Source organism: Narcine bancroftii, chromosome 8 (assembly GCF_036971445.1).
Source record: "Narcine bancroftii isolate sNarBan1 chromosome 8, sNarBan1.hap1, whole genome shotgun sequence".
Lineage (NCBI taxonomy): Eukaryota > Metazoa > Chordata > Chondrichthyes > Torpediniformes > Narcinidae > Narcine > Narcine bancroftii.
This window is the reverse complement of record NC_091476.1, coordinates 15,201,076-15,223,961: the sequence shown is the minus strand read 5'-3', so window position 1 is coordinate 15,223,961 and position 22,886 is coordinate 15,201,076. Positions and strand designations below refer to the sequence as shown.

General features: G+C 38.9%; 1 protein-coding gene across 5 annotated transcripts in view; it reads right to left on the bottom strand.

Annotated features, from left to right (window-relative positions):
- The window catches only part of gab3 (GRB2 associated binding protein 3), a 99,387-nt gene that overhangs the window by 12,392 nt on the left and 64,109 nt on the right, over positions 1 to 22,886 (bottom strand). For all 5 annotated transcript variants that reach the window (XM_069892946.1, XM_069892947.1, XM_069892945.1 and 2 more), the window contains 3 exons: positions 7,741 to 7,969; positions 2,445 to 2,905; positions 140 to 222 (listed from right to left, as the gene is read on the bottom strand). In XM_069892946.1, coding sequence (XP_069749047.1) covers positions 140 to 222; positions 2,445 to 2,905; positions 7,741 to 7,969 — 773 coding nt within the window. The remainder of the gene's footprint in view (positions 1 to 139; positions 223 to 2,444; positions 2,906 to 7,740; positions 7,970 to 22,886) is intronic.

Here is a 22,886-nt window from a genome sequence, read left to right as displayed (position 1 = left end):
GCTTACTCCTTATTTAAACACTGTTACAATTGGCGGCAGAAGAATTTCCTGCAAATAAATCAAGTGGATATTTTATTCCCAGACTGTGTAATACACATGGTGACAGATCAGATATTTACAGTTCATACCCAGTACTCACCAGGTTTACATTAAACCCTTCTTCTGGAGTTGTTATGCAATTCCCTTGGTAATCAATAAAAGGAAAGAGATTGCTCTCCTCATCTGAAACACAAAATTTGGTGTTCATTGGAAACCATTTAGCCTTGGTTAAATATTTTGACATCCAATAATTGCCCAATAATTGTACTTTGCCCCAAACTACTGGCTTGGATAATAATTCCCTTTGAAGTAGTAACATCATTTTAATGTAACTTGTTTTATAATGAGCTGGGTCTTGCAGTCAATGTGAAGTAAAAACACACTCCCCAAATCTTCCCTGGAACTTTGCTCTCTTGCTTTCTGCATTCTCCACAGTATAAACCAATCCAACAACTGTGCATTTTCAGAACCTATCAGATTAAAAAAAAATCATTTATTTTCTATTTCCTTCCAACATTTAGATGATCTATTTTGGACCCAAACACACTCTGCTGAAGGAACTCCATGGGCCAATCAGCATTTTAAGTCCAAGCTCGATTTCTGAAGAAAGTTGGTACAGAAGCCAGTGGAAAGAGGGCAGGATAGGAGGGGTGAGACAGGGCAACCACAGAGAGAATGTGCAAGTTCCACACACTCCAAGTGGAGATCATCTCACTGTTACCACACGGCGAGTATGAGAAAACAATTGTGTTCATTAGCAAATTGGTTGAGAATATTAAAGGTAGGGAAGGATAAATGAAATAGGAGTAAAATAGTTGGAGAAAAGGTTTGAGTGTTTTGTATTTATTTTAAAAATCGTCAATATTTAGCATGCCAGAAAATTAGTTTGACAGTAAAAGTTAGCACTAAAATTTGAAATAGGCAAGCCATGACAATTTTGTACAAAATAAATAACATGCTTCTATTCTGGTAAAGCAAAGCACCATTTAATTTCAGCCTTACAATGTTGTCGAAATAAGAGGTTGAAGTTTATTGTCTGTTGGGTATTTTCATGTTATCTGTAAAGCACAGAATTAGATATGGCTGTGAGGCTCCTTAACCACCCATTTAATTAAATATCCTACTGATTGTCATCCTGTCAGTTCAAAGTTGAACAACAATTTTACTGATGACTCAAGGTCTAAGTTCTCCATTTGAGACAGAGACGATTCAAGATCTTTGTAATTCTCGTCCAAGGGCCTGTGGAGGCTTTCGCCAATTCTCTTCAGCAATAGGATGACAGATTTTTTGTGTATGTGTGCACGTGCGATTATACTTTCAATTTTAATAATTTAGGCATACCACATAGTGACAGGCCCTTTCAGTCAATGGCCCATTCCACCCAATTACACACAACTGACCACCCCCCCATCCCGTAAATTTTGAAGGATGAGAGGAAATCGGAGCACCTGGAGGAAACTCACGCAGACACTGGGAGAACGTACAAACTCCTTACAGCGTGGGATTCAAACCCGGTCGCTGGTGCACTAACCACTAATCCTGTGTCATCAGTGGACATGGGATTAATGTAGAAAAGTGGTAATAATCTTATTGATTGGTGGAACTGGCAGAAGGCGAAGAATGGCCTAACCCTTGATTTTATTATTTTCCTGGGGAATCAAATCCTCCATTTCTTTTATGAGAATGGGTTAAAATTGTAAATGTAAAAGTCCTTTCTTTTTAACTTGATAATAGCATCATAATTCACCTTCAACATTTAAATATCACAAGATATTTCTCTATTGTGCAAACTGGAATACAATATTGATCACTGAAGATCATTGATCAATGGGCCAAGAGGAGCCAGTAGAGGATACGATGTGGACATCAATATTTTACCAAAGATGGTTGATGAGCATATGAGAGAGAATAGGTTACAGCAAAAAAAAGTGGGGAATAGGATTGCTTTTAGAGCCTATGTAGACTTGATGGGTCAAATGGTCTCCTCCTATTTCATGAGAAATCAAGAAATTAGAACGTTAGTTCATGGACAATAGATGATGAAAAGGTGGCCATGAGAATCAAAATTCTGTCTGGGACCTGGATGTATGTTTCTGCACAAGTTGGGGCCAGGTGAAGCCATATTACAAAAGACTATGCGTGCGATCAAAGAGATGTGGCTCTTGGAAGATTCATTTAGGGTCAAGTAGATTGCAAAATTTGCAAAAGGTCTGGTTAGGCTACTCTCAGGTACTCTCTGGAGCAGAAGGTGGTGGATTGGCAATGGTACAGAAATCCGTGTGTAAGTTTATGTTGCTTGCTTAAAATCTGGCCAAAAATCTCAAAATTTAGAAATATTAACAGATTAAAAAAAAAAGCAAGCATGAGGAGCAAAAAACTCTACAACAATAACTGAGTAATATTACCTCTCCAACATTTTGTTTTCTCCAGACTCGAAAGAGGAATTCTTTTGGGTACTGGGGCTTGGTTTACAACATAGGCACCATTGCCGTTTTGGACCACTGTGTGTGTCTTTTCACGATCAATTAGTTGGTTTGGTTTTGGTGGTCGAGGAGGTGGGGTGTTGGATAAAAGGTGGATCTCTGTTACCCCAAAGGGTAAAGTATTGTGATTTTTGTCAAAGTTAAAGATCTGAGAGAATGAATAAACGGACAATGGAGATGAATTTGCTGAGGATGGTCCACTGTGATCATGGCTGGGGACCATGACCATTTGTGAATCTTGCACGTTTCTGTACAGAGGTACACTGCAGGACAACTGTGATGGGGTGCTGCTCTTGGGTTGTTGGTTCTCTTGAACATCTTCCGATCCCGGCAGCTCAAAGGAATGATCAAATGACTTGTCACACGGAGAACAACTGTTGCTTCTGCAAAAAGAACATTATCTGGTTTAGAAAGGCAGTTATCATTAGTTATTAATATTCTCAGAAGTGTCACTACGCATGTACCAAATTGCATTGCAAATGTAGAGACTGTTATAATGAGCCTTCTTGCAGAGAGGTGGCACAGTTAGTGTAGCGGTTAGCGCAACGCTGTTACAGCGTCAGTGATCAGGACTGGGGTTCAAATTGTGTGCTGTCCACAAGGAGTTTGTATGATCTCCCTGTGTCTGCATGGGTTTTTCCCCGAGAACTCCAGTTTCCTCTCACCATTCAAAATGTACCAGGGGATGTATGTCAATTGGATGGCACAGGCTCATGGGCCAAAAGGGGCTGTTACTCTGCTGTATGTCTAATTTTAAAATTTAAATTTAAATCCCAAGGTCGCATGAGGTAGAAGGTTAGATATCAGTCTGGGAGAGAAACGTTGACCAGAATATATGTGAATTTTGCTCTTTAAGTGAATAATGTAGTACTGCACCCCTAAGCTGAACTATCAGCTCAATTATGTGCAGAAGCCTTAATGTAAAGCTTGAAATCACAATCATGAGAGAAACTGACTTGAGTGGCTCTTGGAAACTGAAGATGCTTCCTAACATGTCAACAAATGTCATTTCAATTCAAAAAAATAATTTATTTTATGAAACAATTCTGTGTGCATCACAAAAGAATTATAATATACAATCTTTTTGAGTCCATATATAAGTAGATAATCTATCTTTGATTGGCTACTTCTATAATCTTTGACTACTCCGGCTATTTAGCGCCCATTATTTCTTATACAGTAAAACTCCTGGTATCCGGAATTCAAGCAATCAGCAAAAAAATTCAAGGAAAATCAATTTTAAAATAAAAGAAAAATTACAAAGACACGCAAGAAGGATGGAAACTTTACTTTTGATCATACTGAAATTAATAGTGTTTCAGGAATTCTATTCCAATCTATACAAATCTGAATATCTGGATAATTCTATTTCAATGGATAGATTCTTGCAACGATTGAATATTCCCAAAATATCACTAGAAGATTAAAACTTGTTGGAAGCTCCAATTTCAGAGTTGGAAATTTTCCAAGCTAATTCTTCTGTTCAATCTGGCAAGGCGTCAGGTCCAAATGGCTTTATGGTGGAATTTTAAAAATCATTTACTAATTTACTTGCTCCTCAACTAAATAAAGTATTTGAAAACTTTTTTTCTGGGACCTTACTGGCAACTTTTTAATGAAGTGTCAAATTCATTGATTCCTAGAAAGGATAAAGATCTGACTGAATGTACTTCCTATGGAAAGTACATTCTTTGCTGAATGTAGATTTTAAGGTTCTTTCTAAGATTTTGGCCAGTAGGTTGGAAAATGTCCTTCCCTCTGTTATATCTAAAGATCAGATTGGATTTATTAAAGGTCACTATTCATATTTTAACATCCATAAATTATTGAAGATTATTTGTTCCCCTTTGGATATCATTCCAGAATGTGTAGTTTGTGTAGATGCTGAAAAGGCTTTCGACAGAGGGGAGTGAAACTATTTATTTAATTTTGGAATGAGCATATTGATTTATAGTGCCCCCTTACCTATGGTGGTTACTAATAACAACAAATCCTCCTTATTTAGGCTGTTTAGGGGAACTAGACAGGGATGATGTCCCCTTGCTATTTGATCAAGCTTTAGAACCTCTGGCAATAGCCCTTAGAGACATTCATGAGGTTCAAGGAATTATCAGAAATGGAGTAACTGCAGATGACCTATTAGTTTATATCTCAGACCCCAAAATATCTATTTCAGTTATGTTATTTGTGTTTTCTCAATTCAGCTCTTTTTCTGGATATAAATTAAATCTTCATAAAAGTGAACTTTTTCCAATTTAATATGCAGGTCCCTATCGACACTAAAGTTCCATTAAAGGATTGTCAGAGATAATTTCACATACTTGGGGGTTAAAATTACTAAATGATTTAAAGATTTATATAAACTCAAATTTTCTCCTCGATTCGAGTATGTGGGATTCTTTTTCTAGATGGTCTCCATTATCATTATCTTTACTAAGTCAAATTAATGCAGTTAAAATTATAATATTATCTAATTTTTAAAATCTATTTCAAGTGATTCCAGTTTTGATCTCAAAATTTTTTTTCTATAATATTGACTCAAAAGTTTCTTCCTTTATTTGGAAGAACCAAAAACTCTAGAATTAGTACATTTCAGTTACAAAAAGTGGAAAAAAAGATGGAGCTATGGCCCTACCCATTTTAGATTATATTACTGGGCTGTTAATATTAATTATCTAACTTTTTGGATTTTTTATTCTGACAAATTAGATCATCCATTATGGACAGATTTCGAATTGAAATCTATGCAGTAGTATTCAGTGGCCTCTTTATAACATAACATAACAATTACAGCAAGGAAACAGGCCATTAGGCCCTTCTAGTCTGCACTGAACCAAACACCCCTTTTGAGTCCCACCTCCCTGCACAATGCCCATAACCCTCTATCTTCTTCTCATCCATATACCTGTCCAACCTTTTCTTAAATAATACAATTGACTCCGCCGCCAGTATTTCTCCCGGAAGCTCATTCCACACGGCTACCACTCTTCCATTTAGTTTTTCCAAGATCAATAAGGATAAATCTAATCCAACACTCAAACATAAATTGCGAATCTGTTTCCAAGTTAGGAAATGTTTTAATTTAAAAAAATCTTTGTTTTTATCTAATGCTATCTCTCATAATTATTTTATTCTGACCATCAATAATTGATCAATCCTTCTCTATGTAAAATCAAAGGATTTACTTCTGCAAATTTATTAAAGAAAGGTTTTTTAATGTCTTTTGCATAGCGGCTAAGTAAATATAGCTTTACAAAAATTCATTTTTAAAAATATTTACAGATTAGAAATTTCTTAAATATCATATTACAGGACTTTCCATTTGTTTATCCAACTGATCAAGTTGATAATATTTTCAATTGAATCCTTCTCAGAAAGGATTAATTGGATTATATATGATAGATTATTGAAATTGCGTCCAGTACTTCACCATAAGGTTTAAAAAAGCTTGGGAATTGGAACTTGCAAGACCCTTATCAGAAGATCTATGGGACAAGATTTTTAAACTGGTGAATACATCTTCGAAATGTGCTCGACATTTTGGGCTTGAGATTGGGAGGTACCAGGGTTTTGCAAAATTAGGAGATCTTTGGCTGTTAGAGGGGTGGAGGTAAAAGTCTAGGCTGGTTATTGATTAGGAACGTAGACAAAGGGTACTTTGAGTGGAAAAATGCTGATTGGCTGAGGGAACAAGAGATATCTGAAAAATAATAGGATGGGCCTTGATGTCAGTGATCAATGACAACAGTTCAATACAAGCATTACACCATACTTTTGGGCCAAAGGCAAGGTGAATATTCACACTCCCTCCCACTCTCCTCCCCCTCCCCCCCCCCCACCCGTATGGGAATCTAATCCAGATTTGTGAATGGTAGATTTAAAGGGGGCCTGAAGAGTACCATTTTTCACACAGATGGTAGTAGATATGAGGAATGAGCTGTAGAGGAAGTAGGGGCTGGTGCAATAAAAAAGACATTTAGACAGCAACATGGACCAGCTCAGCTAAGCAGTTTGGACAGTTTGAATGAGTTGGGCTGAAGGGCCTGTTTCCCTGCTGTATAACTCCGACTTTTTCACAGGAAAAGGCAACACTTGTTGCATATCTCATGGATACGGTTAGTGTAGCGTTTAGTGCAAATGCTATTGCAGTATCAGTGACCCGTGTTCAGATCCAGCACTGTCTGCAAAGGAGTTTTTAATGTTTTCCCCATGTCTGTGTTAGTTTCCTCCAAGTGTTCTGGTTACCTCCCCCTCCCCCTCAAAACACATGGGGCGTGGGCGGTGAGGGTGGGTGTTGCACATTACTTGTGCATATTTGGGTGCCACAGGCTCGCGGGCTGGAAGGGCCTTTTATTGTCCTGTGTGTCTAATAAATGACCTGAGAAGTTCTTGATCAAATTTCCAGTGTTAGGAAATCTCTTCATCATCTCTTATTACATTTTATTCGGGGTAAAAATTTGGTTTCTCTTGCATATTCCATAACCCTGAAATAAATGACAGAGGAGTTCACTCCAGACTTTGTAGCACTTGCCATGGATAATGATTTTTCCCCTTGTTCAGGCGAGAAGAAAAATTCAATGCTGAAGACCATAGCTTCAAAATGAAAGTTCAGTTTGATCCACAACTTTCTCCATCAATAACTTGTTCATATTCTTTATGGATATGCCAGGGTTTGCAGGCTGAATCGGGGCAGGTTCCCAGGACTGAAGTGACCTACTCCTGCCTAAGTTGTGAGAGAAGGAACTTTGCCTTAGGCCAGGGAAGCAAAAATCAGCCAAGGATCTCACTTACAATTGCTATCCATTAGGCTCTGCTGGAAAATATATTCCTGAGAAATGGAAAGAGTTGTGAAAATCTCAGAAGTTTCATGCCATGATTCATCTTAGTTTTGTACATATATTAAAAAAAGTTAAGATCTGAGAAAATATTTAAAAAAAACAAATCTACTAAAGGCCAGCAGGTTAATCGTCGATGAAGAAGAAACTAGAAATCCGCTGGTATTAATTTACATTCTGTCAGTAATTGTAACAATTGAAATGATCAACATCTTATGTGAGACAATGTGGAATGAAGAAAAATTAGAGATCAGTAATCATTTATATATTTTTTAAAAAGTGGCGGTGTTTAGCTTTGTCTGAAATGGAATCACTGGAGATCAGTAATGATCAACATTCTATACCAACAACTTGATTTATGGAGGCGTTTCAAATCTTTTTACCTGGCAGTATCTATGGATTTGGTCTCGCATTGGGATAAAATAAGATAATCCAGAGGCATGGAAGTAGACAGCGTGGAATCTGATTCACTTCTCCTGGAGCCAGCTTCATTTCCGGAATCTTGGGTTGAGGGAAATTGGTCTCTGTTCATTGACTGTTGTGTATGAGTTGAAACAGCAGGAGATGGTTGGCGTGATGAGGAGGTGGTAGGAGAAGAACTGCCAAGGGAATCTGAAATGACAAAGTATTAATTATTGTACTACAACGAATATTTATTTCGAGTGGGTGGGAAGATCATCACCTCTATTTTTCCCTTCAAGTCACAAACTACCCTTAACTGGATGTATTATTGGTGTTTCTTCGTCAATCTTGAGTTAAAATCATTGTATCCTGAAAAAAGCACTGCAAATGCTGGAAATCTAGAATGAAAAATAGAAAATGCTAGGAATACTCAACCTGTCAAGCCATTTAAAATTTAAAAAAATTGATATACAGCATGAAAACAGGCCCTTTCGGCCCACAAGCCCATGCTGCCCGATTACACACAATTGACCTGCAATCCCTGGTACGTTTTGAAGGATGAGATGAAACCAGAGCAGCTGGAGGAAACTCGCACAGACACGGGAAGAATGTGCAAGTTCCTTAGAAACACCCCAGTCCTGATTTCTGGCGCTGTAGCAACATGGCGCTAACCGAATTTCATGACTTCTTCATGACAATAAATTCTGATTCTGAACTGTACCACCCCATGTGTGGGAAAAGAAACCAAGGTGACTCTGTGAAAGGGAGGGGGCCTCACCATATGCTCCAGTGGTTGTGAGGCATGGAGCCTTCCTTCCCACACCTTTCAGGTCTGGATGGATTAGTTGCCGTACTTGTTGAAGCACAGAAGGATGAGGGGGAACCTCAGAGGCATTTCGAATGCTGAAAGGCCTTAACAGAGTAGACGTAGCAAGAATTGGGAAACATTATGGATGTGTTTAAACTGTCCAGATACCAAATTCAGATTGTGAAGGTTGCCTTGGCAGTAGCCATGAAGTGAATAGAAGTCACGTGGAAGTCTGACTCCCAACTAAATATTATACAATGGAATACGGAAATGCAGGGATGTATTCCCCTGGAGAAAATCATGTACAACTTAAGGAGGAAATATGACACATTTGTTAAGGTGTGGCAACCCTATTTGCAACACATTGGTATGGCAGATATAATTCTACCCCTTCTGACTAGAAGAAAGGCAATAATTTGTGAAATGATTGAGATTAAAGGAGGTAGGTCATGATGCAGATGACGTGCTCTTGTATTTTGTTCCTTATCTTTTTTATTTTGGGTTACTTTGGGTTTTTCTGTTCCTTTAAGGGTCTGTGACTTTACTGATAATTGGTTTTCTGTGTTTGTTTGATTTGTATAATCTTTTTTCTTCTGGTATTAGGGTATATGGGAGGGTGGAGAGAGGGGCGGGGAGGGGGGGAAACAGACTCTGAATATTATATACCATAATTGAGAGAGATTGTGTTGTTTGGATTGGTGTGTCTTTGAAAATCAAAAATAAAAGAATGTTTCCCATGGTATGGAATTCTAGAACAAGAGGGCATAATTTCAGAATAAAAAGGCATCAATTTCAATCAGATGTGGGAAATTTTCTTTAATCAGAGGACCATGAGTCTGTGGAACTTGTTGCCACAGACGGCTGTGGAAGTGAGGTTGTTGAGTGGTGTATTTAAGGCATAAATTGACAGGTATTTGATTAGTCAGGGCATCAAGGGTTACAGGGAGAACAGAAAGCTGGGGAGTGGGGCTGAGTGGAAGGATGGATCAACTCATGATTAAAATGGCAGAAAGACTCAATGGGTCAACTTCTGCTCCAGTATCTTGTGATCTGATGGTTTCAATGAGGAACCATCAACTGGTTCTCATTATCCTTTGATCTGGTAAGAGCGTTTTTTGCAAATTTTCTTGAATGTTATCACTTTTAAGCAGTTGGGACCCATGTGCTGTGAATGAATAACAAAATGAAAGAAACCATTCCCGGACTGGTTATGGCACAGGTCAAATGCTGGTTAAACCAGACTTGAGTAATGGTTTTTTACTACTAGAGATTGTATTGTTCATGGGAACTTGGTATTCAGCTTATGTGAAATAAATCTCACTCTGAACATGTGCATTTAATTCTTTCACAATAATTTTACAGTAGAATTCAAAGATGTGTCAAAAAATCAATTTATATTTATTCAATAAACATTCTTGAATGCTAACAAAGGCACATGCACTTGTTAATGAAAACTCAACTTAAAAAAAAATTAGGGTTTATTAAATTTATCAGAAATTATATTTCTTAAAATGAAAAATGCTGTTACTTAAAACTATCCCACTAGGGGGCATCAGAACTAAGTTACAAGCACTGCAATGTACGTTCCTTGTCACTGCATTCATTCATCCCAGGTCAACTGGCTTGACAAAGGATTGTATATATATATTGAGAAAAAATACTTTAAGAGACAAAACTAACAAAATCTTTTATTTATATTCAGTAAGATCCTCTATATATTTTCCACTGTCACTCTTTTGTCAGATGGTAAGTCCAATTTTGTTTATCATCCGATTGTACAACTATAACCGACAAAACAGTGTTCTCTGGTCCTCGGTGCAAAACATTCAGGGATACAACCAGATATAACACACACACAGACCAAAAAAAATACATATATAAAAATAACTAAATATTGCTTAGTAAATATTGAAGTCTCAGATGGTTTGTGTGCGAGGTTTCTTTGGTCATTCAGTATTCTCAATGCCCATGAGTAGAAGCTGTTCCTCAGTCTGGTGGTGCTGGATCTGATACTCCCGTATCTCTTTCCTCGACGGGAAAAGTTGAAAGATGCTGTGCGAGGTCCCAGTGATTCTCTCTGCTGCTCTCATGGTACTGTGGATTCATCTCCAATCCAATTCTCCACACCAACCATACTACACTGTGATGCAACCGGCCAGGATGCTCTCAATAGAGATCTTGTAGAAGGTTGACATGATGGAGGCCAGTAGCCTTGTGTTTTCTCGGGAAGATCAGTCACTGTTGAGCCTTCCTGACAAGTGAGGAGATGTGTGTTTATGATAGGTCGTGTATTAAGTGGACTCCAAGGAACTTGGTGCTCTCTACTCTCTCCACTACATGGAGTGGAGGATCCCCATCGGTGCTCCATCTAGAGGAAGAACAGATCTTGACAAATTTCTCCTTTTTCAACTGACTGAATGTCAGTGAGTATTTAAAATATGGCTGGAAAAAGAAAGCACTCACTCAATACCACTTCAAATACTAGAGAGCAAAATACGAATAAAATGGAAAAAAGAAAAAAAAATACCTTAAATAGATCACAATTGAGGAAGAACCTTTAAATCAGACAGTGTACATTAGTGCAAGAAACAGAAGCTAGTTTGTCCCAGTGATAAAAGCTGACCAGTTACAGGACAATCGAACAATAATTTCTCCAGGAATGAAGATGTGGTATTCACCTTTCCACATCTCTCATTCAGATGAAGCTCACATGAAATTTTAGAAGTGGTTTCAATGTTGAAACATCACCTAATATGTGTATAACATGTACAATTGTGAATGCATTTTCTCTAACTTGCCTCACAAGAATAATTTATATCATTCATTGATAAAGTGGTTTCCACCCTCTGGACAAAAACAATGTTTAAAAAAAAGCCCACCAAGGCTATGCTCTTCTCGCCTCTGCTCCTTGGTTCAGACCCCCTGATCAAGCTGCCATTCTTTCATCATATTCATCCAGTCTAACTGGTATTTGGTTTGCTTCCAATCTCACATGATATAATCCCTTTTCACCTGCATTAATAAATGGACAATCATTCCCCCTCAATCCCAAGGCAGTTCTCCCAGCTTTTATCAACTTCTTCTTATCCCCCTTTATTTCCCCAATCCTGCAAGTCCCACCACTCCACTCCCATAAACCTCATTTCTAATGAGAATTTTGCTGCATCTTGAGAAGATTTTGGTTACTCCACACTGTCCTGTTGGCAGGCATTGGCACCAGGCTACCTCCACTGATAGTGAGTGAGATAGGAGCCTGGTAAATAATAACATGTCAGTAAATGCTGAAATGGGCTAATATTTGGTAGAATTTTACATTGCTGCCACTCGCATGTTTCCTGATAAGTAAATAACTTGAACGATGTGGATGACAGTGGGAGAAAGAATTAATGCTATAAATGCACAGACCTTTTCATTCCTGAAATATTTTCAAAGCTTTGACATCCAAACTCCATTTTTTTCTCTTTTGAAGACATTCAATGAATCCAGAGGAGTTTCAATTATAATCAAAACACGACAGTCACTCCTGTCCAAAACATCTGAGAATACTTTGTTGCCAATTTGCGATGATTCAATTCCACAAATACCATTGGTTATTACCCATGTGACTGTTGTTCATCTGCATTTTGAGAATTGGAGTCATTAACTTTTTTGGGTGTGGATGCCACAAATAAACTGTGTTCCTTCTTGATTTATTGAGAAGACCAGGGTTGTCTTACATTCTCTTACAGAGGCAGGTTTCCAATTGAACCAAATTAATGCCAAAAAAAGTGCCAAGCTGCCAGATGATATTTCTGGTGCCAGCCAATTTCAAAAAGCACCAAATTTCTGGAATTTGCCGGCAAAATTGTCAATCTGGCAACCATGGAGAAGATGGCATTACAAGACTGCTGGCCTCCAGCTATTTAGCCACTGAGAGAATTTTTTTGTGCTATAATTCACAAAACTGAAGAAAACTACTGCGGGTGGTATGGAATCCTAGATCGGTTGTTCAGATATCTCTTGCCAAACAAATTATCTGGACAAATATTGCTTCACTGCAGAGTAGTATTGACTGCTCTGTGATTATAGATAACTCTCCCAAATAGCTAAATTATCTGTTCATGTTAACTTTATAGCCATGAAGATTGACAGGGATACAACTTAATGGCTGAGGATAAACCTGAGAATGGCACTGAAGATCTCAGCATGAGGAGGTAAATCAAGAGAGTAAGGTTCTTGATTCATGTGCCTGGGATGAACTGGAAAAGTGGGTCCAGGAATGACTGATGGAATTTAACTCTGACAAGTGTGAGGTGTGGCACTTTGGTAGGTTAATTTGGGGCGGGACTTTATGCAGAGATTGCTGAAGAACAAAGAGATTTGTACCTACAGTGTAGGTACATTCCATGAAAACGGTGACATGTAAATAGGGTGGTGTTCGTGATGAAGACATTTGGCTCCGCCTGCTTCATGAATCAGCGCATCGAGTAGGTACGTTATGTTACAACTACACAAGACATTAGTGAGACTGCACTTGGAGTACTGCGTGCAGTTTTGGAAATATGTCATGAAGAAAGGATGTAGAAAGTATAGAGGAGTGGTTAAGTGATGTCACAACAACAATGTTACCCAAAAAAAAGGAACTGATTGTGGACTTGAGGGGAAAATCAGGAGAACATAAACCAGTTCTCATTGAGGGGTCAGCAGTTGAAAGGGTTAAGAACCTCAAATTCCTGGGTGTCAAAATCTTTGAAGATCTATCCTGGGGCCTCCATGTCAATGCACTCATGAAGAAGCCTTGCCAGCGGCTATGCTTTGTGAGGAGTTTGAATAGGTTTGGTATGTCACCAAAGACTCTTGCAAATTTCTCCACTTGTACTGTGGAGAACATTCTGTCTGATTCCATCAATATCTGGTTCAGAGGTACCAAAGTACAGGACAGGAAAAGACATCAGAGAGTTCCATACTTGGTCAGTGCCTCCATCTTTACTCCACATCAAGGACATCTGCAAAAGGTGATGTTTCAAGGAAGCAGCCTCTATCCTCAAAGACACTCACTACCCAGGCCATACATTTTCTCACTGGTACCATTAAGGAGGTGGTACAGGGGCCTAAAGATGAAGACCCAATGGCACAAAAACAGCTTCTTCCCCTCCACCATCAAACTTCTGAATGGTCAATGAACCACAGACCATCCTTTACTTTCTCTGCTTTTCCACTAATTATTTTATTTTACAAAAAATGCAATTTATAGCACTTTTGCACCTGTCATTCTGCCACAAAACAATGAATTTCATGATGCGTTCATGACAATAAATTCTGATTCTGAAAAAAGATGAACTCTTTTGCCCGTGTTAATCAAACTATGACCTTTGGTTGATGTTCAACTTATGACAAGAAACAAATTCTCCCTTTATCTGGTCTCCTTTCACATGTGGCACAATGTCATCCCCATACACCCAAGAGATTTCCCTTGCAATGCTGCCACAACTTTATTTTTAAGGGTCAATTCATGTGAGTAATTGCCTGGAATGTTGCGAAGGTGTCAGGGGCAAAACCCCAAAAGAGTTAGGGTTGGAGTTCTAATGAATAATATACTTTTTGTCAACACTTTTAAATTACCATGTGTTTTCACTATCTTGGTGAGAGAATAAAGGAGATGAGGCAAGTGTGCAGTGCTGATTAATGCAATTATGAATTTGGATGTTGTATCTTAATCAGAATATGTGATAGGGTAAGTGACAAAGGGCTCTGTGATTCAATTGAAATAATACAATTCAGGCAGATCATTGAATTTCCAGATGAATCATTGGTCTAAAGAAGGGAAAAAAGGGCTTGCACTGTGTGCTGAGATGGCTGTGGCAGATATATCAGCAGAAAGCAATATTGGTCAAAAGGGAAGAGAATTGTACCTTGCTAAATGAGACTCTGAAGCATCCATCTCAAAGTTCAGATTTATCGTCAGAGTACATACATGACATCACATACAACCCTGAGATTATTTTTCATGTGGCCCAGGCAGAATTTCTACTTATCCCTAGTCCAAAAGAGAGAAATGTAAACAAAATGCAATGCAAAAAAGTAAATATTCAATAATAAATAATGTGTTAAGAGTCCCTAAATGAGTCTCTGATTGAGTTTGTTGTTGAGGAGTCTGATGGTGAAGGGGTAGCAGCTGTTCCTGAACCTGGTGGTGTGAGTCTTGTAGCACCGAGACCTCTTTCCCGACGGCAGCAGCGAGAACAGAGCATGTCCTGGGTGTTGTGGATCCTTAACGATTGCTGCTGTTCTCTGACAGAAGCGTTCCATGTTGATTTTCTCATTGGTGGGGAGAGTCTTGCCTGTGATATACTGGGTTATGCACGCGACCTTCTGCAGGGCTTTCTGCTCCGAGGCATTAGGGACCCCATATCATGTCATGAAGCAGCTGATCAGCACACTTTCCACCACATAGCTGCAGACGTTTGCCAAGGTTTCCGACGTCAAGCCGAACCTCTGCAAACCCCTGAGAAAGTCGAGGCACTGACATTCTTTCTTCAAGATAACATCCACGTATTGGGTCTGGGAAAGGTGCTCTGAAATAGTGACTCACAGAAATTTAAATTCCCCCAGTGATCACTGGATTGTACACTTTCGGTTTTCATCTCTTGATGCCCACAATGAACTCTTTGGTGACATTGAGTGCAAAGTTGTTGTTAGTGCACCATTCAGCCATGTTTTCAATCTGCCTCCAGTTCACTACCAAATTTTATACAGTTCACTACCAAATTTGTAGATGTTGTTGTTGTCATACTGAGCCACACAGTCAAAGGTGTAAAGAAGTGGTTCTCAACCTTTTTTCTTTCCACTCACTTTAAAATCCCTATGCCATTGGTGCTCTGTGATTAGTAAGGGATTGAGTATCCTTCTGGAATAATCTATAAAACCATGGAGTCATAGATGTGGTAAATTGTCATTGGCATTTTCCCACGATGGGAGAATCTAAAACTATAGGGCATAGATTTAAGGTTAACGAATCTGACCAGCATCTTCTTACACAGATGTTAGTGGGAAATGATAGAAGCAGGGACAATTGTAACATCCAAAAGATATTTGGACAGGTAATTGAATAGGTTTGGATGGATATGGACTGAAGGACAACCAAATGGTGCTAGCTCGGTCAACAAGGGTTAAGTAGGGTCAATGGGCAGGTTTGCCTACAGAAGACAGAAGGTGCTGGTGGGCCGGTTTCCATGCTGCTGTACCCTTTGCCTGTTCAATTAGGCTTCCTAACAATTGTATTCAGTCTCAACGTTTTTGGGAACTGCTCTTGTGGGCTCAGAGTCCTGTTGCATTCAGAACATGGTGACTATGGCAAACTGTTGCCAGCTTGTTTCATCAATAAAAGGGAGATACTGGGAGGCAAAAAAAGCAAATGTCAGAAGATAGCAAAGAGAAAAATATTCTGAATAAATGTGTAAAGAAAATCAAACCAAACTGCACTTCATAGCTTTAAGCTGTGTTGCTTTCCCAATGGAGGCTCTTCAGTTGAAGTCATCAAATCACTGTGGATCAACGTCAGTTCACTGGAAACATACTGCTGCATCAAATATTCATGTTGGGGTTTCATCACATACAAACGTAGAAAGGTTTCAAAAAAAATCTCTTCAAAAATAAAATATGTTCAAGTGCAATAAATAAAGTTTACAAAATGCCTCTGCATGCTGGATAATGTATCAGAGCTCTTTGTCAGAATACAAAGCTTTAAAAAAAAAATGGTTTGATACTGAGACATTACTGATGAGTAATCATGAGGCTTACAATTAAGACGCTGCTTTTGACTTTATTTTTAACATCACTGACGCAGATTGGGTAAAGGCTTTGCCTGGTGTAGAATGCAACTGCTTAGATGAGCAGCCTCTCCTTCACATCCAGTGAATGACAAGCAGCAATTCCCTTTGCCTCCGTACCCTTGGCCAGAGAAAGAAAATCTAACTAATCTTGAACAATCAAAAGATGGGGCAAGTGTTGATGTCATTTCTGTGACCATCGATAATGATAGAATCTTATCTATTAATGGTCTTGGTGAAATGGTTGGTGTTTCATCCAATTTACTTTCAGAACATTGAACACTCCCTACAAGCCTGTGCTGCTTCCATGTATCTGCTTCTATCACCCTCCTTAGCAGTGAATTCAAGGCACAAAACACTCCATGTTTTGAGGAAAAAGAGAAAAAAAATTATTGGCTCTAACATTTCCTTTAAAACAGTAGTTTTCAAACTGCCCACCTACACTCACATTCCACCTGAAGCAATCCTAATGCCATAAATGCTCTGTGATTTTAATAAGGATTGCTCAAGGTGGTATGTGAGTGGGAAGGGAAGATTGAGAACCACTGCTCCAGTCCCAGTTATTACTGAAATATTTTGCTTGAGAAAAATTGTCATTGACCCATTTCCTTTGGAGTTATGAAACCGTGCACATAACGAGTCAATGAAGTATGATTAAAACAGTGGTTTTCTTTCCACTCACATACCACCTTAAGCAATCCCTTACTAAGCACAGAGCACTTATTGCATAGCGATTACTTAAAGTGGAATGTGAGGGAAGGGGGGCAGTTTGAAAACCACTGCTTTAAATTTTCTCTGTCTCACCTTAAAGCTATGTGTTGGGGTAGTTTACTTTTGCATGCTGGGTAAAAAGATTTTGACACTACTCTTTCTGTGCTACTTGTAAATTTATAGATGTCTGTCAGGTTTTTCCTTCCACCTCAGACATGCCAGAGAAAACTGACCACGTTTGCCAGACTCTAATCCAGACATGCTGGTGAACCACTTATGCATCCTCTCCAAAGACTCAACACTTTTCCTGTAAGGCAGTGAACAGAATTGTGCACAATATTCCAAATGTGGCTGAACCAAAGGTTTTATCGACCTGTAATGTGGTTTCCTGGCTTTCATATTCAATACCCTGACTGATGAAGACGAGCATATCATGCACTTTCTTTCCCACCCGTGTTGCCTCTTTCAGGGAGCTATGGACTTGCACCCTGAGATCTCTCTGCACAGCAATGCTCTGAGGGGTCTTGACATTGACTGTATACTTTCCTTTTACATTTGAACCCCTCACAGTTCTCTGGATTAAATGCTACCTGCCATTTCTCTGCCCATATCTCCAAATGATCTGCAACCTTTGGCAGCTTTCTTCACTATCCACAACTCTAACTTTTTGGGCCCTCTGCAAAGTTTCTGATGGCCTATCTCTATTTTTGTCAAAACCATTCATGAATATCGCAAACAAAAGCGGCCCCAGCACTGATCCCTGCAGACCACCATTCCTCAGGGATCTCTTGTCAGAGAAACTGCCCTCCACCAGCACCTTCTGTCTTCTGTGGGCAAACTCATCTAGTACCTTGACCAATTCCTCTGGCTCTAAGTATAAATTTCACTCTTTGTACATGAGTGGTCCTTTCCTCTCCCCAGCTACCACAGATGCCTTAGGCCTTTCCTTAAACCTACTCACCAAAGCATGTGTCATGCTTCTTTTAGCCCTCCTGACTCAATGTCCTGTGTGCCTCTGAGACATCCTTGACCCAAGCTCTGATATCACTGAGGAAGGGTAACAGTCTAACACCCATTATTCCGCATACACATTTGTGGCCGTGGTTTGGTTGATCTTTGAACCAGACCAATGGAATCTACATGGGGTCGATTGGCTATTGGAGTATCCAGTGACTGTGTGCAACGTTCATCACAGATGCAGCAGCAACAGTTGAGAATAACCTCCTATTAATCTTGCCAATCAGGACTATTATTCCTCCATGTTTGCCTGATAAACTGCTCTTTATTGACTTAACTCTCAATGCACAAGAAGTGGAATACGTGGGATTTAGTCCCATATTCTCTAAACCTAACAGTGGCTGAAAACAGCATTGATTTTCTTTTTCAAGCAAATAAGACTTGACAAGCCTGTATTTATGTAATGCAAAGTGGATTTTCATGAGTTTAAAACCAACATTTCAGGTAGTGCAGTGGTTCTCAACCTTTTTCTTTCCACTCACTCACATGCCACCTTAAGCAATCCCTTACTAACAACAGACCACCTGTGGCATAGGGATTACTTAAAGTGGAATGTAAGTAGTTTTCAAACTATTTCTTTCCACCCACATCCCACCTTAAGCAATCCCTTACTAATCACAGAGCACCTATGGCACAGGGATTACTTAAAGTGGAATGTAAGTAGTTTTCAAACTATTTCTTTCCACCCACATGCCACCTTAAGCAATCCTTTACTAATCACAGAGCACCTATGGCATAGGGATTACTTAAAGTGGAATGTAAGTAGTTTTCAAACTATTTCTTTCCACCCATATCCCACCTTAAGCAATCCCTTACTAATCACAGAGCACCTAGGGCATAGGGATTACTTAAAGTGGAATGTAAGTAGTTTTCAAACTATTTCTTTCCACCCACATGCCACCTTAAGCAATCCTTTACTAATCACAGAGCACCTATGGTATAGGGATTACTTAAAGTGGAATGTAAGTAGTTTTCAAACTATTTCTTTCCACCCACATCCCACCTTAAGCAATCCCTTACTAATCACAGAGCACCTATGGCATAGGGATTACTTAAAGTGGAATGTAAGTAGTTTTCAAACTATTTCTTTCCACCCACATGCCACCTTAAGCAATCCCTTACTAATCACAGAGCACCTATGGCATAGGGATTACTTAAATTGGAATGTAAGTAGTTTTCAAACTATTTCTTTCCACCAACATCCCACCTTAAGCAATCCCTTACTAATAACAGAGCACCTATGGCATAGGGATTACTTAAAGTGGAATGTAAGTAGTTTTCAAACTATTTCTTTCCACCCACATCCCACCTTAAGCAATCCCTTACTAATAACAGACCACCTATGGCATAGGGATTACTTAAAGTGGAATGTAAGTAGTTTTCAAACTATTTCTTTCCACCCACATCCCACCTTAAGCAATCCCTTACTAATAACCGACCACCTATGGCATAGGGATTACTTAAAGTGGAATGTAAGTAGTTTTCAAACTATTTCATTCCACCCACATCCCACCTTAATCAATCCCTTACTAATAACAGAGCACCTATGGCATAGGGATTACTTAAAGTGGAATGTAAGTAGTTTTCAAACTATTTCTTTCCACCCACATCCCACCTTAAGCAATCCCTTACTAATAACAGACCACCTATGGCATAGGGATTACTTAAAGTGGAATGTAAGTAGTTTTCAAACTATTTCTTTCCACCCACATCCCACCTTAAGCAATCCCTTACTAATAACAGACCACCTATGGCATAGGGATTACTTAAAGTGGAATGTAAGTAGTTTTCAAACTATTTCTTTCCACCCACATCCCACCTTAAGCAATCCCTTACTAATCACAGAGCACCTATGGCATAGGGATGACTTAAAGTGGTATGTGAGTAGTTTTCAAACTTTTTCTTTCCACCCATATCCCACCTTAAGCAATCCCTTACTAATCACCGAGCACTGCTGGCATAGGGATTACTCAAAGTGTTGTGTGAGTGGAAAGAAAAAGGTTGAGAATTACTGAGGTAGTGCTATGGACAAAGAGAAGCATTCTGTTCTCAGCAACTCTTCTCTGCTGTTTTTTTTCTCTGACAGGCTTTGTCTGAAGAGGGAGAACAGTTATTGTGAGTGGAAGTTTGTTATCAGAACCCACAGTGATGCTTGTCCTTCAAAAATCACCGAGCAGGTGTTGACAGGGAAATCCAACAGTGCTACCTGAGGCTATTCAAATATCTTCAAATCCCACAGTGCTACCTGAAACTATTCAAATATCTTCAAATCCCACAGTGCTATGTGAAACTATTCAAATATCTTCAAATCCCACAGTGCTACCTGAAACTATTCAAATATCTTCAAATCCCACAGTGCTACCTGAGATTATTCAAATATCTTCAAATCCCACAGTGCTACCTGAAACTATTCAAATATCTTCAAATCCCACAGTGCTATGTGAAACTATTCAAATATCTTCAAATCCCACAGTGCTACCTGAGACTATTCAAATATCTTCAAATCCCACAGTGCTACCTGAGATTATTCAAATATCTTCAAATCCCACAGTGCTACCTGAGACTATTCAAATATCTTCAAATCCCACAGTGCTACCTGAGACTATTCAAATATCTTCAAATCCCACGGTGCTACCTGAGACTATTCAAATATCTTCAAATCCCACAGTGCTACCTGAGACTATTCAAATATCTTCAAATCCCACAGTGCTACCTGAGATTATTCAAATATCTTCAAATCCCACAGTGCTACCTGAGATTATTCAAATATCTTCAAATCCCACAGTGCTACCTGAGATTATTCAAATATCTTCAAATCCCACAGTGCTACCTGAGATTATTCAAATATCTTCAAATCCCACAGTGCTACCTGAGATTATTCAAATATCTTCAAATCCCACAGTGCTACTTGAGACTATTCAAATATCTTCAAATCCCACAGTGCTACCTGAGACTATTCAAATATCTTCAAATCCCACAGTGCTACCTGAGACTATTCAAATATCTTCAAATCCCACAGTGCTACTTGAGACTATTCAAATATCTTCAAATCCCACAGTGCTACCTGAGACTATTCAAATATCTTCAAATCCCACAGTGCTACCTGAGACTATTCAAATATCTTCAAATCCCACAGTGCTACCTGAAACTATTCAAATATCTTCAAATCCCACAGTGCTACCTGAGACTATTCAAATATCTTCAAATCCCACAGTGCTACCAGAAACTATTCAAATATCTTCAAATCCCACGGTGCTACCTGAGATTATTCAAATATCTTCAAATCCCACAGTGCTACCAGAAACTATTCAAATATCTTCAAATCCCACGGTGCTACCTGAGATTATTCAAATATCTTCAAATCCCACAGTGCTACCTGAGACTATTCAAATATCTTCAAATCCCACAGTGCTACCTGAGACTATTCAAATATCTTCAAATCCCACAGTGCTACCTGAGACTATTCAAATATCTTCAAATCCCACAGTGCTACCTGAGATTATTCAAATATCTTCAAATCCCACAGTGCTACCTGAGACTATTCAAATATCTTCAAATCCCACAGTGCTACCTGAGATTATTCAAATATCTTCAAATCCCACAGTGCTACCTGAGATTATTCAAATATCTTCAAATCCCACAGTGCTACTTGAGACTATTCAAATATCTTCAAATCCCACAGTGCTACCTGAGACTATTCAAATATCTTCAAATCCCACAGTGCTACCTGAGACTATTCAAATATCTTCAAATCCCACAGTGCTACTTGAGACTATTCAAATATCTTCAAATCCCACAGTGCTACCTGAGACTATTCAAATATCTTCAAATCCCACAGTGCTACCTGAGACTATTCAAATATCTTCAAATCCCACAGTGCTACCTGAAACTATTCAAATATCTTCAAATCCCACAGTGCTACCTGAGACTATTCAAATATCTTCAAATCCCACAGTGCTACCAGAAACTATTCAAATATCTTCAAATCCCACGGTGCTACCTGAGATTATTCAAATATCTTCAAATCCCACAGTGCTACCAGAAACTATTCAAATATCTTCAAATCCCACGGTGCTACCTGAGATTATTCAAATATCTTCAAATCCCACAGTGCTACCTGAGACTATTCAAATATCTTCAAATCCCACAGTGCTACCTGAGACTATTCAAATATCTTCAAATCCCACAGTGCTACCTGAGACTATTCAAATATCTTCAAATCCCACAGTGCTACCTGAGATTATTCAAATATCTTCAAATCCCACAGTGCTACCTGAGACTATTCAAATATCTTCAAATCCCACAGTGCTACCTGAGACTATTCAAATATCTTCAAATCCCACAGTGCTACCTGAGACTATTCAAATATCTTCAAATCCCACAGTGCTACCTGAGACTATTCAAATATCTTCAAATCCCACAGTGCTACCTGAGACTATTCAAATATCTTCAAATCCCACAGTGCTACCTGAGATTATTCAAATATCTTCAAATCCCACAGTGCTACCTGAGACTATTCAAATATCTTCAAATCCTACAGTGCTACCTGAGATAATTCAAATATCTTCAAATCCCACAATGCTACCTGAGATTATTCAAATATCTTCAAATCCCACAGTGCAACCTGAGATTATTCAAATATCTTCAAATCCCACACTGCTACCTGAGACTATTCAAATATCTTCAAATCCCACGGTGCTACCTGAGATTATTCAAATATCTTCAAATCCCACAGTGCTACCTGAGACTATTCAAATATCTTCAAATCCCACAGTGCTACCTG